General features: G+C 39.0%; 1 protein-coding gene across 4 annotated transcripts in view; it reads right to left on the minus strand.

The window, feature by feature from the left end:
- Positions 1-6,623: 6,623 nt before the first annotated feature.
- The window catches only part of LOC117328226 (CCR4-NOT transcription complex subunit 6-like), a 68,116-nt gene continuing 55,472 nt past the window's right edge, over positions 6,624-19,267 (minus strand). For 2 of the 4 annotated variants that reach the window (XM_033885700.1, XM_033885692.1), the window contains 5 exons: positions 14,419-14,573; positions 13,688-13,839; positions 12,937-13,167; positions 9,560-9,737; positions 6,626-9,346 (listed from right to left, as the gene is read on the minus strand). In XM_033885700.1, coding sequence (XP_033741591.1) covers positions 9,109-9,346; positions 9,560-9,737; positions 12,937-13,167; positions 13,688-13,839; positions 14,419-14,573 — 954 coding nt within the window. In that variant the 3' untranslated portion in view covers positions 6,626-9,108. Of the gene's footprint in view, positions 9,347-9,559; positions 9,738-12,936; positions 13,168-13,687; positions 13,840-14,418; positions 14,574-19,267 lie in introns of all 4 variants that reach the window. The other 2 variants (XR_004532928.1, XM_033885680.1) reach the window with 2 other exon arrangements.

Raw genomic sequence — 19,267 nt, forward strand, 5'->3', positions numbered from 1 at the left:
GTTATGAATGGATTTGAACCCAATCTGGTCAGAAACATCCTTGGGGGAAGGGGAACAGATTTTGCATAAATGGTGGCTCTGACCCCAAAGGGGCCAAAGGGACCAAAGGGGCAGGGCCCAACAGGGGAAATTAATGTAATTCATTTAAATCGCTACTAGTCATAAAGTGATGAATGCATGTTCTAAAAACAATTCTTGAGGTGTTTCAGACCTTAAAGAATCTGGACTTCATTAATCTTTAAAGCAGTTGGGATCCCGTTACTATAACCATATATAGCATTGTTTGAGATTTAGAAATAAAACGAATTGAACATGAACATTATTTTGACATTTGGTCTAATCCAACCAGGTGAGCGATATAGGCCCCATGGGCCTCTTGTTTTTTGAAAAATGGTTTTCCGAAAAAAAGTCCGGACAACTATTGCGAGACAGACAGACGGACTAAAAATAGGCCCAGGGGTCTTTCCCAACCCCAAGGGACTTTATTTTTTCTAAACACAATCATATTGTAAAAAAACAATTCCTGGGTCTTTTCACACCTCTAGGGAGTCTGGACTTCAATTCTGGGTTTTATCTTTGAAGCAGTTGAGATCCCTTCCTATAACCATATATAGCATTGTATGGCATCAAAAAATATCGCTATTAACAAATTGAACATAACCCATTTTGACGTTTTGCCAAATCCAACCAGGTGAGCTATACAGGCCCTTTTGGCCTCTCGTTCAGATAATGTGTTGGGTGTTATGAGGGAGGGGGGGATCGTCGGAGAACAAAATTTGTATAGCCTTAAAAGTGGGAAAAAAATCTGCTAGCGCCCACATTATCACTATATTACTGCCCTGGACCCACTGGGGCCCTTTGCAGCAGATCCCCAGACCCCTCGCCTAAAAAATTTGGCTCGTGCCTTGCTCGCATTATCACTACATTACTGAACCCCCCTTTCAAAAATCCTACATCCGCGTCCGATCCCGGATGATTGCAAATTTGCTATATTCATTTTCCGCCGGGGGGCTTATATGCCCCCCTGGAACCCCCTATCAGGGTACTGCCCTGGACCCCCAAACCCCTTGCCAAAAAAAATATTTGCCTCGCACCTACGGCACTCGCATTATCACTGAATTACTGGACCCTCCCTTTCGAAAATCCTGGATCTGCACCTGATCTTGAATTATTGCAAATTTGCAATATTCATATTCCGCCGGGGGGCTTCACCCCCTGGAACCCCCTACCAAGGCGCTGCCCTGGACCTGTTGGGGGGGCCTTGGCGGCCGACAGACCCCTCGCCAAAAAAATTTGTGCCTACAACTCCGTAGTGATATTTCAATATGGAAAAAAGGCAACGTCTTAGACATTGAAAAAGATTTCAGATTTGTGGTATTGAAAAAGATTTAAGACGCCTTTATCATGGATTGATTTTCTGTGCTCAACATTACCGGTATATATATATGCCCATGCATCTGTAAAAAGTTTTATGATGGCATACATGCCTTTACCTTTGTTTAATTTCATATAGCTACATATACATAGTAAGGCTGATTCTGATGACAAGTAGAATTTATACATTGTTAATACCATAAATACTGAAAACTGATTGGTCAGTTCAGTTGGAAGACAGGACAGATTTATAGTTCTAATTGGCAAACTGCAACTAGATCTGTCCAATCATTCTATAAGTTTCATTATACATGTATTGTATTATGATAGTCGGACTACATATATGCATGTTAAATTTTCATTCCAGTTGATGAAACTGAATTAACACTCTTTCAAAAAGTTGCTTTGCCTTACATAATTATCTGGCCTCTGATATATTATACAAATTATTCCTATTTTTCTAATTTGTAAGTCAATTGGAGAAGCAATAAAGATTTTACATGAATTTCTCCAAATCTAGAGTCATAAACCCAAAAATACAGTAAAAATTAATTCAAAATTCCTGTAATTATGTATAATCTATAGGGTGCAATGAGATTACAATACAAGTATATCCCTGGTTTGGTTGGAATAACATTGATTTGATACTTCTTGAGAAACTGAGCTAAACAAAAACTTTCAACATCCCAATTCCAAGTGACTGGACCATATAATCGGAGTCCAGTTGATCAAAAGGTGATTATAGGTAGCTTAATCACTTGATTAGTGGAAATCTCATTTCTCTTTCACTTCAAAACCTGAGTGTGTGTTCTGAAAAAAGGCAGGTCGGAAGAGACTGATTAATGCTATGATTTCATAAAATGTTGTCAAGTTAGTTTTACAAGATATAATTTTATCAGGACTTCAAAATTGTTGTTAAACAGTGATTAAGCTAACACAGGATGATAATTGTAAATGAAGACATTGTTGAGACAGCCACTATGTGCTCTAACTATGTAATAAGTTTAGTTATACTTCCTGAGAAACCGATCTAAACACAAAAACTTTTAAAGTAAAATATCAATGAATCCACCAGAAAAGTAATACCAGTCTTGCCCAAGACAAACAAACTGTCATATAGAATCCAAAATGACTAATCTTAAACATACTATTTTGGAATTCTGACACTCTTTTCTGATTTCTAGCCAAAATGTTCAAATGTCAGTTTCATCTTTGCAATTTCCATAGCAAGAGGCCCAGAGGGCCTGCATCGCTCACCTGGATATTTCAGTAATTATGGCAAAATACTGTGCTTCAAGTTATATTTCGAATATTTTCTTTATTTTGAACTATCTCTCCCAACGACTTCAGGTGGACTGAAACCTGCCATTCTTAAAAAATACCAAATATGTCTTTTTTTTTGCTATATTTCCCTCATTGGGCCCCCTTTCTCCAGCCCTAATGGTGTCACATCCTTCATTTATACAACCTTGCCAAATAATTCTCCAGACCAAATTTCATCAAAATCCATTTAGTTGTGCAGGACTAGTAGTGTAAAAAGATTTCCCCTTCAGGCAAGGTGAGGAAAACAATTAATAATATATTACAAAGGGCAACAACTCTGTATGTTACTGTCAAATAATTCCCATTTTCCAACTCGCCCATAACAAAGTTTCATCACTTGGTTGACATTTACTCAAGTTATCATGTTCACAAGGATATTGTTATCAGACGGACACTGGTCACCACAGTATGGCATAGCTCACCTTGGTCTTTAAGACCAGGTGAGCTCAAAATGTAGCTTACTACATGTAGTTTCACCTCTACAATGAGTGCTGATATGTATATCTTGTTTGCTACTAGTAAAAAGTGTGGAGGAGATTTTTTTATATCAGATGTAAGCAACTTCAAACATCACAGATTTCTCCGAAACTTTTCCCAATGAAAAATAATTGATAAATGAAAAAGTATTGAAATCTTTAAACAGTACAAACAATGAAGATTGATTTCATACAACACCATGAAAGAAACAAATGGTTCCATCACCCATCTAATATTATACCTTAAGTCGTAATACATACATGTGTAGCATTAAACTTCCTTCAGTATGAAGTGAAGAAACTCCAGATGTTGAATATGGATTCTTAAAGGGAACAAGAGGATGTAAGGCCATTCCTAGCAGATCTTAGAATTGTGTATTATAAAAACAACAAAAGACAGGCTGTACAATACTCATTTTTTATTATTTTATCCTTGAGATTTCCACAGAAGACACATAAACCTAACTGCACACAAGGCTGGAGAGTATTTTGCCAGACAATATGTCCTGCCATGAGGGGAATGTTGATGCTTCCAGTACAACAACCAGTGATTCATACCTCATACTGCACCAACTAAACATCGTATCTGACCACGACACGACAAAACACCACTGGTGTCAGTATAATGTGTCATACCAAACCACGACATGACAACACCACTGGTGTCAGTATAATGTGTTGTCCACTGGTGTCAGTATAATGTGTTGTCCACTGGTGTCAGTATAATGTGTTGTCCACTGGTGTCAGTATAATGTGTCATACCAAACCACGACATGACAACACCACTGGTGTCAGTATAATGTGTCATACCAAACCACGACATGACAACACCACTGGTGTCGGTATAATGTGTTGTCCACTGGTGTCAGTATAATGTGTTGTCCACTGGTGTCAGTATAATGTGTCATACCAAACCACGACATGACAACACCACTGGTGTCAGTATAATGTGTTGTCCACTGGTGTCAGTATAATGTGTTGTACCAAACATGGACATGACAACACACCACTGGTGTCAGTATAATGTGTTGTACCAAACCTGGACACCACAACAAACCAATGGTGTCAATATAATGTGTTGTCCACTGGTGTCGGTATAGTGTGTCGTACCAAACCAGGACACGACAACACACCACTGGTGTCAGTATAATGTGTCGTACCAAACTAGGACACAAAGACACAGATGCTATTTCAGTAATCTGTCATACCTGATCAGGACACGAACAGAAGATGTTGGTCGTTGTGTCAATATAATCTGTTAACTTGAGCCAAGCAGCAGCAAATCAATCTTTTCAATGAAACTAAATGTTCATAAAGAAGAGATGGCACATGATCATAATAAAAAAAAAGCCTGGTTTTAATATAGCTCTTTGGAAATTAGGAATGTCTACCCATCATTAAAAATGTTAAGTAAGAAAAACTCATAGACAAAAAAATATTCAGGTAAAATTATGCTCTCAACCATGTTCTGTACAGATACGTACCCCTACACAAACCAAATTTCAACAGCAGGCTGGCTAGGTAGGTTGTACAAACACAAAAACATTTTACCCAAGGGTGGCAAACTGTTGACAACATTAAAACATGGTAGACATAGCACATCAATCAGATCATTACAGGTAGGAAACATCACCACAATATGGGAACACATCCACTATGTACATACAACCAAACCTGTGGCTATATGGATGGCTGGAGTTGACCTGGTAGTGGTAATACACAATATCTCCAGCCATCACAAGTTTTATATGTTGACTATAAAGAAGGGGAAAAAGGTGTGGTCAAATTTCATAAAAATATCTACATGATTATTTTACACAAAGACCACACAAAGCAAACAGAGTTAAAAGGGAAATGCTAGTTATCAATGTACAATGATTATTTTCTCCAAGTGAATTCTTCAAGACAATTCGCAAGTGCATTTAACAAACTTTTTGTTCACTCAAAGATTTTCTCCTGTGTAAGAAATTATTACATAATATTGATTTATTGTTAACATATTATATAACAGGGAGTAAGGCAAGCCAATAATACTGCCAGATAGAGCTAATAGAGCTCTAGACAGTCTGCCTCCTACAAAGGAGGTAACAAGGTCGCCATAGGGTCTGTGGACTATGGCAGTGAGTGGAGAAGATGTGTAGGTAATATGTGGCCATTTTCAGGACTTTTTAAGCTGCACTTGAAATTATTTTTTTTTAATGTAATAATGGTCTGGCAGATGAGTGTGATGATGGGAAGGCCATGTCCTCAGCTTGTGGTTGAGGCACATACCTAATCATGCCCTTGCCTGTAAGCGGGGCATATCCCCAATCATGCCCCAGCCTCTGGGCGGAGCACATCCCTTATCATGCCCCAGACTCTGGGTGGAGCACATCCCTTATCATGCCCCAGCCTCTGGGCGGAGCATATCCCTAATCATGCCCCAGCCTCTGGGTGGAGCCCATCCTTAATCATGCCCCAGCCTCTGGGTGGAGCACATCCCTAATCATGCCCCAGCCTACACTACAACTACAGGTCTGCATAGATTTCTACAAATACCAACAGCTGCTTGTTTACAAAACTTAGCAAGCATTAATGCAGTATTTAAACAAAATTACAAATGGACTTTGTGTATTTGTTTTGCATATTTCCCCTACAAATCTTCAAATAATCAATTTAAAACCAATGCAAGTTGACAATATAGCAACATCAAGATGTGTACAGATGCTACAGCAAAGAAGAAATGGTCCAAGGAAAGGAGTTGCAAGAAAGCCTTCCACTGTTGTAATAAAATAAATTTGCTGCATCACTTTTCTGTAGAAAAGGTTACACCTAACTACTTTAACTTAAATTTGATCACACACACCATATTAAGTAACAAGGTATAAAATATCTAACTCCCAATTTATAATCAGTTGTATTTTTTTTCAAATGAAAAAAATACTCTACACACATTAACACACTCTCAAGAATTCATGGCTTTCAAATTATAGTCTACCCAAATGAAGTATTACATTGTTGAAAAGGATAAACAAGTTCAAAAGCATAATGGAGAAAATAGCTGTTAATGTGTAAAAACTGATAATGTATAAACTATCTGATAATGTAATACAGTGATAATGTATACACTATCTGATAATGTATACAGTGATAATGTAAACACTATCTGATAATGTAATACAGTGATAATGTATACACTATCTGATAATGTATACCATGATAATGTAAACACTATCTGATAATGTATACCATGATAATGTAAACACTATCTGATAATGTATACCATGATAATGTAAACACTATCTGATAATGTAATACAGTGATAATGTAAACACTATCTGATAATGTATACCATGATAATGTAAACACTATCTGATAATGTAATACAGTGATAATGTAAACACTATCTGATAATGTATACCATGATAATGTTAACACTATCTGATAATGTATACAATGATAATGTAAACACTATCTGATAATGTATACCATGATAATGTAAACACTATCTGATAATGTATACCATGATAATGTAAACACTATCTGATAATGTATACCATGATAATGTATACACTATCTGATAATGTATATACTGAATGTTCATATTTGCCACAAAAACCTACAGGAATTCTACCGGTGTGTGTATATAATACTGATTATCAACAATACACAGAGGTGAACCTAATAAAACTGAACAAGGCTTCTAGATCCATATCATCAGTGTCGTATTAAAACTTGTTATAAACCTGACATGGAAAACATAGTAGCAAAGCTGACATTGTAACTATAGCAACAAATCTGACATTGTAACTATAACAACAAATCTGACATTGTAAATATAGTAACAATTATGACATTAACTATAGTAACAAATCTGACATTGTAACTAAAACAACAAATCTGAGATTGTTACTACAACAACAAATCTGAGATTGTTACTACAACAAATCTGCCATTGTAACTATAGTAACAAATCTGCCATTGTAACTATAGTAACAAATCTGCCATTGTAACTATAGTAACAAATCTGCCATTGTAACTATAGTAACAAATCTGCCATTGTAACTATAGTAACAAATCTGCCATTGTAACTATAGTAACAAATCTGCTATTGTAACTATAGTAACAAATCTGCCATTGTAACTATAGTAACAAATCTGCCATTGTAACTATAGTAACAAATCTGCCATTGTAACTATAGTAACAATGCTGTCATTATAATAATAGTAACAATCCTTGTGAAACTATCATAACAAAGATGACATGAAGCTGTTGTAACAAACCTGACATTACAATAATCTACAAAGGTATCCTTGAAACAATAGTAACAATGCTGACCTTGAAACAATAGTAACAATGCTGACCTTGAAACAATAGTAACAATTCTGACCTTGAAACAATAGTAACAATTCTGACCTTGAAACAATAGTAACAATGCTGACCTTGAAACTATAGGTACAATGCTGACTTTTTAACTAGAGTAACAAAACTGACATTGTGGCTGTAGCAATAATGCTTACATTGTACCTATAGAGATAAAGCTAACATTTTATCTATAGTGACAAAACTGACGTTACTATAGTGACAAAACTGACATTGTTATTTTGTTACTATAGTGACAAAGTTGATATTGTTACCATAGTGACAAAGCTGAAATTGTTACTATAGTGATAAAGCTGAAATTGTTACTATAGTGATAAAGCTGACATTTTAGCTATATTAACAAGTTTTATGTTATAAGAATAGTATCAAAAGACAGAACAAAGTAGTTTGCTGCAAGATATTGTTACTATAGTTTCCTACACTATCAAACATGACATTGTAACAATAAATGTGATCAAACATCGTAACAACACAATATTACAACTGTTATGTAACGAGGTATGATTTAGCAGTAAAACGTATAACAATTGTGTTGGGTACACAACACTAAAATAGCCACATCATTTCGGTGAGGAAATAAAACCATCCAGCTTTTCCTAGGTAATAAATTCACCACATCACAAGAGCCAGTATGTGGCTGCCTAGGCTATACATAGTAATGGCTGCCACGGCTGTACACATCAATGACAGCCACCAGTGTACAAGTAGCTGCTGCCACCACTACATAGTAGCAGCTGCTATGTCTGCAAATAGTGATGGCTGCCACAGATGAACATACTAACGGCTGCCACAGCTTAACATAGTAATGGCTGTTATGGCTGTACATGGTAATGGCTACCATGGCTGTACATAGAAATGGCTGCCACTTGTACAACAGTGATGACAACATTGTCCAACACCATAACTGACAGCCAATGCTGTGTGTCAAATACTCCCACCTAACGTGAAAACCAATATAATATCAAATTCAATTATTTTTTTCATTTCATACCCATGTAGAAAACTGATGGAAATACTTGCAACAGCACACAATAAAAATTGCCATTTTTTATCTCGTAGTACGAAAATAGATTTTGAACAAAGTTTTGAAGGTTGTGGGCCATACTGGCTGGATGTATGTATTATGCTTCTTCCCTTGTTATGACACAGAAGTTAACCATACACACTGATATGGCAAAATAAATAGGTAACAATAAATAATGCAAACAAATATTTCACACATGAATTGTCTCCCCTATTGTTTGTTCTTCGAATGGGTTGTGCACCTTGCTTGCATTTTATTAAAAAATTGTATATATAAAAAATTCATTCACATAATATTGTAGTATTCATGATATGACAGCGATAAAAATGGTTGAAAAACCCTCATGTACAATAAAAAATAACAGTAAAAATTTGAAACTCTGTCATAGTCAACATTAAATATACTCTCAAGATATTTTCTACAAAGGTACAATGATTTCTAACACAAAAAAGAATTATTAAAAAAAGACTGAAAACAAAAACCATGGTGACATGGTATGATGATGACGGTCAATGTCTCCTGATGAGGCGAGAGTTACTGTGCCAGGCACTATCTGTTTTTGACAGGCGTATTAGCTGTACTGACTTGACGTGAATTTTCTGACCGTGGGACCGGCATCTCATACTCTACCAGAAGGGGGAAGTGGTCTGAGGGCACATGGGGGTGAGGGCAGCCAACAACTTTGTTCTGTTGGAACCAGTTTGCATTCAGGGGGCCAAGCAGACCGAGTAAGTTCAAGTGGTCACGAGAATAAAAGATGTAATCGATGATACCCTTGAAGTCAAACCTGTAACAAACAACACAACAAAGTTATGCAATATAGCATAAAATAGTCCATAAAAATGTAGCTTTCAACATAGCAAAAGAAACAGTTCATTCATCTCTTCACACTGAATGAAACTCAACTTCATCAGTTTTATATGCATGGTGCGGTATAATGTTAAGTTTTTAGAAGAAATCAAGCAATATGTTCTTATTATAAAAGATAACATAATCTTACGTGTAATTTGTGAAAGGCATGATATCATTGTCGTAGGCACGACCAAGACGGAAATCGTGAAGCAAGAAGTCTTTCTCTGTGGACACATTGATGCGTTGTAGACAATCATCATATCCTCTCTCCTTAAAGTCCACGTGATTTCTTGATACTTTTCCTGAGTTCAGAAACTCCAAAACACCTTACAGACATAAAAAGAAACAGATTATCATCTACAATTCCTATTTTAGACTTATTTTAGGAAAAAAATCTCAATGGAAAATAGGATGATAAAATCACAATTTTGACTAATAATCTGTCTAATTTCTTTTTGTTTTGTATCATGCAGCATTAGAAAGAATTATTGATGTAAAGTACCATTAGGCCTAATGTTGTAAATACTTCCACTTACAAATTGTTTCAGATCAATATGTACAGGTAGGTAGCTACTACAGGATACAACTCCACAGGGATGTAGGTGCCATTCATTGTATGATAGACAGATGGCATCCGGCCAGACACTTCTATCCTGTACTTACATAGCTTACATATCTACCTATCACACTGCAATCTCAAATCATTTCTAAAAAAATACAAGCTATTATGTCTCTTTACATCAAATCCTAACACAGGTGCAGACTGTCTCTTTGTGTATGAGCTGGGAGTAACCATGTGTCCCTGGTTTTATAGGACTTGGCTGGTAGGCCAGACTTACTACTAGTCCAGTGGTATGTTTAACTTACTACCAGTCCAGTGGTATGTAGGACTTACTACCGGGTCTTGTGGTATGTAGGACTTACTACCAGTCTTGTGGTATGTAGGACTTACTACCAGTCCAGTGGTATGTAGGACTTACTACCAGTCTAGTGGTATGTAGGCCAGGACTTACTACCAGTCTAGTGGTATGTAGGCCAGGACTTACTACCAGTCTTGTGGTATGTAGGACTTACTACCAGTCTTGTGGTATGTAGGACTTACTACCAGTCTAGTGGTATGTAGGACTTACTACCAGTCTAGTGGTATGTAGGACTTACTACCAGTCTTGTGGTATGTAGGACTTACTACCAGTCTTGTGGTATGTAGGACTTACTACCAGTCTAGTGGTATGTAGGACTTACTACCAGTCCAGTGGTATGTAGGACTTACTACCAGTCTAGTGGTATGTAGGCCAGGACTTACTACCAGTCTAGTGGTATGTAGGACTTACTACCAGTCCAGTGGTATGTAGGACTTACTACCAGTCTAGTGGTATGTAGGCCAGGACTTACTACCAGTCCAGTGGTATGTAGGACTTACTACCAGTCTAGTGGTATGTAGGACTTACTACCAGTCTAGTGGTATGTAGGACTTACTACCAGTCTAGTGGTATGTATGACTTACTACCAGTCCAGTGGTATGTAGGACTTACTACCAGTCTAGTGGTATGTAGGCCAGGACTTACTACCAGTCTAGTGGTATGTAGGACTAACTACCAGTCCAGTGGTATGTAGGACTTACTACCAGTCTAGTGGTATGTAGGCCAGGACTTACTACCAGTCTAGTGGTATGTAGGCCAGGACTTACTACCAGTCTAGTGGTATGTAGGCCAGGACTTACTACAAGTCTAGTGATATGTATGACTTACTACCAGTCTAGTGATATGTAGGACTTACTACCAGTCTAGTGGTATGTAGGACTTACTACCAGTCCAGTGGTATGTAGGACTTACTACCAGTCTAGTGGTATGTAGGACTTACTACCAGTCCAGTGGTATGTTTAACTTACTACCAGTCCAGTGGTATGTAGGACTTACTACCAGTCCAGTGGTATGTAGGACTTCCTACCAGTCTAGTGATATGTACGACTTACTACCAGTCCAGTGGTATGTAGGACTTACTACCAGTCCAGTGGTATGTAGGCCAGGACTTACTACCAGTCTAGTGACATGTAGGACTTACTACCAGTCTAGTGGTATGTAGGCCAAGACTTACTACCAGTCCAGTGGTATGTAGGACTTACTACCAGTCTAGTGGTATGTAGGATTTACTACCAGTCTAGTGGTATGTAGGACTTACTACCAGTCTGGTGGTATGTAGACCAGGACTTACTACCAGTCTGGTGGTATGTAGGACTTACTACCAGTCTAGTGGTATGTAGAGGACTTACTACCAGTCCAGTGGTATGTAGGACTTACTACCAGTCTAGTGGTATGTAGGACTTACTACCAGTCTAGTGGTATGTAGGACTTACTACCAGTCTAGTGGTATGTAGGACTTACTACCAGTCTTGTGGTATGTAGGACTTACTAGCTACCAGTCTAGTAGTATCTAGGATTTGACCGGTGAAGACTTTACTTCTCTGTAACATGTACAGGAGTTTGAAGTGTGATATTTAGAGTAGTTTGGAGTGTGATATTTAGAGTAGTTTGGAGTGTGATATTTAGAGTAGTTTGGAGTGTGATATTTAGAGTAGTTTGGAGTGTGATATTTAGAGTAGTTTGGAGTGTGATATTTAGAGAATTTGGAGTGTGATATTTAGAGTAGTTTGGAGTGTGATATTTAGAGTAGTTTGGAGTGTGATATTTAGAGTAGTTTGGAGTGTGATATTTAGAGTAGTTTGGAGTGTGATATTTAGAGTAGTTTGGAGTGTAATATTTAGAGTAGTTTGGAGTGTGATATTTAGAGTAGTTTGGAGTGTGATATTTAGAGTAGTTTGGAGTGTGATATTTAGAGTAGTTTGGAGTGTGATATTTAGAGTAGTTTGGAGTGTGATATTTAGAGTAGTTTGGAGTGTGATATTTAGAGTAGTTTGGAGTGTGCTCTTTCGCGTCTTTGGCGTGTCCTCTTTCGCGTCGTTTGGCGTGTGCTCTTTCGCGTCGTTTTGGCGTGTGCTCTTTCGCGTCGTTTGGGCGTGTGCTCTTTCGCGTCGTTTGGCGTGTGCTCTTTCGCGTCGTTTGGCGTGTGCTCTTTCGCGCGTTTGGCGTGTGCTCTTTCGCGTCGTTTGGCGTGTGCTCTTTCTCGTCGTTTGGCGTGTGCTCTTTCGCGTCGTTTGGCGTGTGCTCTTTCGCGTCGTTTGGCGTGTGCTCTTTCGCGTCGTTTGGCGTGTGCTCTTTCGCGTCGTTTGCGTGTGCTCTTTCGCGGCGTTTGGCGTGTGCTCTTTCGCGGCGTTTGGCGTGTGCTCTTTCGCGTCGTTTGGCGTGTGCTCTTTCGCGTCGTTTGGCGTGTGCTCTTTCGCGGCGTTTGGCGTGTGCTCTTTCGCGGCGTTTGGCGTGTGCTCTTTCGCGCCTTTGGCGTGTGCTCTTTCGCGTAGTTTGGAGTGTGATATTTAGAGTAGTTTGGAGTGTGATATTTAGAGTAGTTTGGAGTGTGATATTTAGAGTAGTTTGGAGTGTGATATTTAGAGTAGTTTGGAGTGTTCCTCACCTGAGTCTGGGAGGGAGTTTAAGTCGCCACATAATATGAGCGGTATGGAGTTAATGTCCGGGGTGGAGGAACCTGGCCGGAAGCTGCGAATACTTTCTTCGATGATATGCTTGAGTTCCCACATAAGCATCATGGTCTGTATAAGCTTGACATCACAGAACTCTGGGTCCCAGTGGATGTGGGCAGTTGCTACCATTATTTGTTGACAGATAAAGTTCTCAGCTGGTGCACCTATGATAAAAAACAATCTAGGATTACCATTACTATTGCAGCAATATATAGGATTCCAAATCCATTCACAAATGGCATTATCAGTCCTCCGAGTTCTGAGAAGTACACTGATAGATGGTGTTTTGCTTTTAAATTTAGATTCAACACATCTCACACCTGTGACCTTAAAAGCAGGTCAAAGTCGAAGAAGAAGTCGAAAATGTGAATGGTTTATTGACAAATGATGGATGACTGACAAAAGGTCATTAAAATAATTGAGATTTTGTCTCGGTGACCTAAAGATACGAGATTTGTCAAGAGACTATTCACAAGAATCTAGATAAAAGGGGTAATGGAAATAATATCCATTGCTTAATCAGGATTCTTCCTCTTTCATATAGTAAAGCAGACTTGGGGGATTCCAAAATTCTTTTTCATGAACTTAAATTGGTCCCCACCTTCCCAACATATCAAAAGATGATCAGCATATGTAACTCTATACATGTAATATTAAGTACAGCAGTTGTCCAATAAAACCCACCATTTTCAAAAACACCCTCCTTTGTTTCCAGCATGGCTGCCAGTCCTATATTGTCCTTAGTCATGACCCTGTTAAGCATGTCATCAGAACCCTCAGCATTTGCCATGGCAACCTGGTTAAACTCTACTAGATGTTCCTTTAATAAGGAGAATCTGAAATACAATCATAAAGAGGTTTAAGAAGCTGTTCTGATGATGTAAATCATATATAAATCACATAGAGAACGAGCTTCCAATATATTGGGCTGCCAACATTACTCTCCATCCTCATTTAGTAGTTATATCACTTCACTGCCAAAACTACAGCAAGCAAGGTTTATACTAGCCAAACTTTGACTCCACATTATGTCACAGGACGAGATTACCTACTCTATCAAGTGCCCTTTGGGGATGTTTACAGAGAATTATCTGGCAGACAACATATTCAGACTACAGTGCAGGTTACATAAATATGTCTACACTGTTACAATGTCCTCATTCACTTCAATCCCTCCAAACATTATAACTATTCATGTGACTGATGGCTCATCACCTACAATTACCAGTAAATATCTTTTTTTTTTTGATAAAACATGTATAATAAAGGGCACAAACAGAAACAGAAAATGACCTGAATCTTCGTACAGCTGTCCTAGGACATACAGTATACAATGGATGGATATTTTTTCATTTACAAGAGTATGCTTATGAAAGCAGGGTGAAAGTAAGCCAATAAATCTATGAAATACCTACTTTGATGTTCTATAGAATATTGCACAACCATCTACATATTTCCTTTCTGACTCTGTCATGGTCCTTGCTCGAGATTTGGCAGAGAAGATGCCATCATAGCCATCCCTCTTAAGCTCGGGGAGGAAGAAATTGTAGAACTGGTCAGTTTCTACCTCCTGAAATTACATAATTTCAATAATTCAAAAAAAGAAACATGCATGGATTCCAAATACAGATCAAAATTATTAAAAAAATAATGCAGGACAGTTCTACAAATGGGTACAGCACACAGCACTCTGGTACCATACAGGACAGTACTACAGATGGGTACAGCACACAGCACTGGTACCATACAGGACAGTACTACAGATGGGTATACGTACAGCACACAGCACTGGTACCATACAGGACAGTACTACAAATGGGTACAGCACACGGCACTGGTACCATACAGGACAGTACTACAGATGGGTATACGTACAGCACTGGTACCATACAGGACAGTACTACAGATGGGTACAGCACACAGCACTGGTATCATACAGGACAGTACTACAAATGGGTACAGCACACGGCACTGGTACCATACAGGACAGTACTACAAATGGGTACAGCACACGGCACTGGTATCATACAGGACAGTACTACAGATGGGTACAGCACACGGCACTGGTACCATACAGGACAGTACTACAGATAGGTAATGTATGTGTTTTAGAAATGGATGTTTAACATATTTTGAGATTGGATTTGGTTAAATAGCTCTAAATGATTAAATTATATAGTTTAAAAAGCTCACAATACTTGTATTTTAAAGAGCATTAGATATTTATTACTGATCTTTTTTGTGATAACAGATCACTACAAAGTTCTAACAAGTGTATGTTATGTCCATCCTCCCTATCACATAATGATGGTTCTTTACCAACTGATATACAGGGTAATATTCTCACCCAACACCTGTACAGGTGTGTAAACATCACAAAGCTTACTGAGAATCAGTCACTGTACCGACTGATATACAGGGTAATATTCTCACCCAACACCTGTACAGGTGTGTAAACATCACAAAGCTTACTGAGAATCAGTCACTGTACCGACTGATATACAGGGTAATATTCTCACCCAACACCTGTACAGGTGTGTAAACATCAGAAAGCTTGCTGAGAATCAGTTACTGTACCGACTGATAAACAGGGTAATATTCTCACCCAACACCTGTACAAGTGTGTAAACATCACAAAGCTTACTGAGAATCAGTTACTGTACCGACTGATAAACAGGGTAATATTCTCACCCAACACCTGTACAAGTGTGTAAACATCACAAAGCTTGCTGAGAATAAGTCACTGTACCGACTGATAAACAGGGTAATATTCTCACCCAACACCTGTACAGGTGTGTAAACATCACAAAGCTTGCTGAGAATAAGTCACTGTACCGACTGATAAACAGGGTAATATTCTCACCCAACACCTGTACAGGTGTGTAAACATCACAAAGCTTGCTGAGAATAAGTCACTGTACCGACTGATATACAGGGTAATATTCTCACCCAACACCTGTACAAGTGTGTAAACATCACAAAGCTTGCTGAGAATAAGTCACTGTACTGACTGGGGCGTGATGTATACTACATAGGTCAATATCTGTTAACACCTGTACATGTAGCACACATCTGTTGGCTATATTTCAGCAATGATTAACACAGGTCATTGATCTGGCTGTCACCAGTCAATCTCCTCTAGACACTTATGTACCCTACCTATAGATCGTATAATAGGTCACCCTATTGAAATGTCTACCCTGACATACCGGATATATGTGATTGTCCTTAGTCACTTCTAATAATTATCAACATATGCTGGATTCAGATCACTAAACATATCCTGGTTGTTTAGTTCTATTTTCATAAAATCTGCAGTTTCTAAGACCCAGGCATGGTCTGTATACATACAAATACAGGTCAAACACAAAAGGTGCTAGCTATATAGTGCCCCTGAAAACCTTCATCCTAATGCTAATAAATATATATAACACCTAGTGCCTCAGGCAGTGTGTCATGTGACATCAGCTATTTTTTGTTGGTTCAGTGTTCAAAATTGACAAAAATGGTAACGCAATGTAAATATAAGTATTATGAACAAGGGTTTTAATGTCAGCAAAATATCTGGTGGGCTAATAATTCTGGTAGGTCAAACCTACTGGGTCTACAGTGTCACACTGTTAATGAACCTTGTCAGAAGGGCAAAATATTTGCTGGTTTTACATTTCCAGTACCTTAAAATATAACCCATCAAATAAATACTGTGAATATGCATGTATTATGATTTCTAATAAAGAGTTCTGGAATGTGGTGTCGTGGTGTGTGTCCCATGTCTACAGAACTGTGTCATGGTGAGTGTCCCATGTCTACAGACATGTGTTGTAGTGTGTCCCTTGTCTACAGACATGTGTTGTGGTGTGTGTCTACAGACATGTGTTGTGGTGAGTGTCCCATGTCTACAGACATGTGTTGTGGTGTGTGTCCCCTGTCTACAGACATGTGTTGTGGTGTGTGTCCCATGTCTACAGACATGTGTTGTGGTGAGTGTCCCCTGTCTACAGACATGTGTTGTGGTGTGTGTCCCCTGTCTACAGACATGTGTTGTAGTGTGTCCCTTGTCTACAGACATGTGTTGTGGTGTGTGTCTACAGACATGTGTTGTGGTGTGTGTCCCATGTCTACAGACATGTGTTGTGGTGTGTGTCCTCTGCCTACAGACATGTGTTGTGGTGTTGTGGTGTGTGTCTACAGACATGTGTTGTGGTGTGTGTCCCCTGTCTACAGACATGTGTTGTGGTGTTGTGGTGTGTGTCTACAGACATGTGTTGTGGTGAGTGTCCCATGTCTACAGACATGTGTTGTGGTGTGTGTCCCCTGTCTACAGACATGTGTTGTGGTGTGTGTCTACAGACATGTGTTGTGTTGTGTGTCTACAGACATGTGTTCTGGTGTGTGTCCCCTGTCTACAGACATGTGTTGTGGTGTGTGTCTACAGACATGTGTTGTGGTGTGTGTCTACAGACATGTGTTGTGGTGTGTGTCTACAGACATGTGTTGTGGTGTGTGTCTACAGACATGTGTTCTGGTGTGTGTCCCCTGTCTACAGACATATGTTGTGGTGTTGTGGTGTGCGTCTACAGACATGTGTTGTGGTGTTGTGGTGTGTGTCTATAGACATGTGTTGTGTGTCTATAGACATGTGTTGTGGTGTGTGTCTACAGACATGTGTTGTGGTGTGTGTCTACAGACATGTGTTCTGGTGTATGTCCCATGTCTACAGACATGTGTTGTGGTGTGTGTCTATAGACATGTGTTGTGGTGTGTGTCTACAGACATGTGTTGTGGTGTGTGTCTACAGACATGTGTTCTGGTGTGTGTCCCCTGTCTACAGACATGTGTTGTGTTGTGTGTCTACAGACATGTGTTGTGGTGTGTGTCCCCTGTCTACAGACATGTGTTGTGGTGTGTGTCCTCTGTCTACAGACATGTGTTGTGGTGTGTGTCCTCTGCCTACAGACATGTGTTGTGGTGTGTGTCCCCTGTCTACAGACATGTGTTGTGGTGTGTGTCCTCTGCCTACAGACATGTGTTGTGGTGTGTGTCCCCTGTCTACAGACATGTGTTGTGGTGTGTGTCCCCTGTCTACAGACATGTGTTGTGGTGTGTGTCCTCTGTCTACAGACATGTGTTGTGGTGTGTGTCCTCTGCCTACAGACATGTGTTGTGGTGTGTGTCCCCTGTCTACAGACATGTGTTCTGGTGTGTGTCCCCTGTCTACAGACATGTGTTCTGGTGTGTGTCCTCTGTCTACAGACATGTGTTGTGGTGTGTGTCCTCTGCCTACAGACATGTGTTGTGGTGTGTGTCCCCTGTCTACAGACATGTGTTCTGGTGTGTGTCCTCTGCCTACAGACATGTGTTCTGGTGTGTGTCCTCTGTCATGTGTTCCAGGGTCTGGTTCCACTTTATTACATGTTCTGGGTATTTTCTTCCTATACAGGTTATGGTGCTTGTTATCCATCCCTATAGCCTGATGGCTGTTAGTCCCATGTTGCTATATACACATCAATTTGTGGACCATCAACCCTTACCAGTGTAGAAGACAATTATTGACCAATATTCAGGTCAACCCTGTATAACCAGCCAGAGGATAATGACCTATATTTCTGTGTCTGGCCTCTGAACCTTTCTACAGGATTAATAGTGTACTGTCCCAATTTTTTTCAATAGATGCCCCTCTGTGTACTGTTTTCTTCCCTTTATTTGACAACACAATCCATATAGAGGATCTATATAAGTGGTTACCCCGTATGTGATATGGAGATTATTGAACGAGTCTAATAATTCCACATTAAAAAAACTTGAGTGTAAGACTCTGTATATCATGTAACTCATATTTTTGAAAATATTATATAAGTACCTTACTGTATTTAAGACATGGTAATATTACATGGTAGAATAGAACAGTTATGTGATATGTGTTTTGACTAGGAATAGGTGAATTACTGTATATATATATATACAATGGGAAGCACGCCACAACATAATCAGACAGTAATGTGACCATCTGTAGTAGTCAGTCTAACACCTGGATTCCTTGATAACAATAAAAAACAGAAGGGTAACACCTGCATCACAGTCCCTTTTGATGATGTCAGAGTCTGAAGTTGATGAATTGTGCTCAATTCCGTAAGACGTACCACAACCACACAAAAAGTCCTAAAGAGTCAAACAGTGTAAAACTATACAGGACTCATTTGGAGCTAAAGTAAGGATTGATGTTGACTGATAGACTGTAAAGTGAGAATCTCTGTTCATGTTTAG

Source organism: Pecten maximus, chromosome 1, assembly GCF_902652985.1.
Source record: "Pecten maximus chromosome 1, xPecMax1.1, whole genome shotgun sequence".
Classification (NCBI taxonomy): domain Eukaryota; kingdom Metazoa; phylum Mollusca; class Bivalvia; order Pectinida; family Pectinidae; genus Pecten; species Pecten maximus.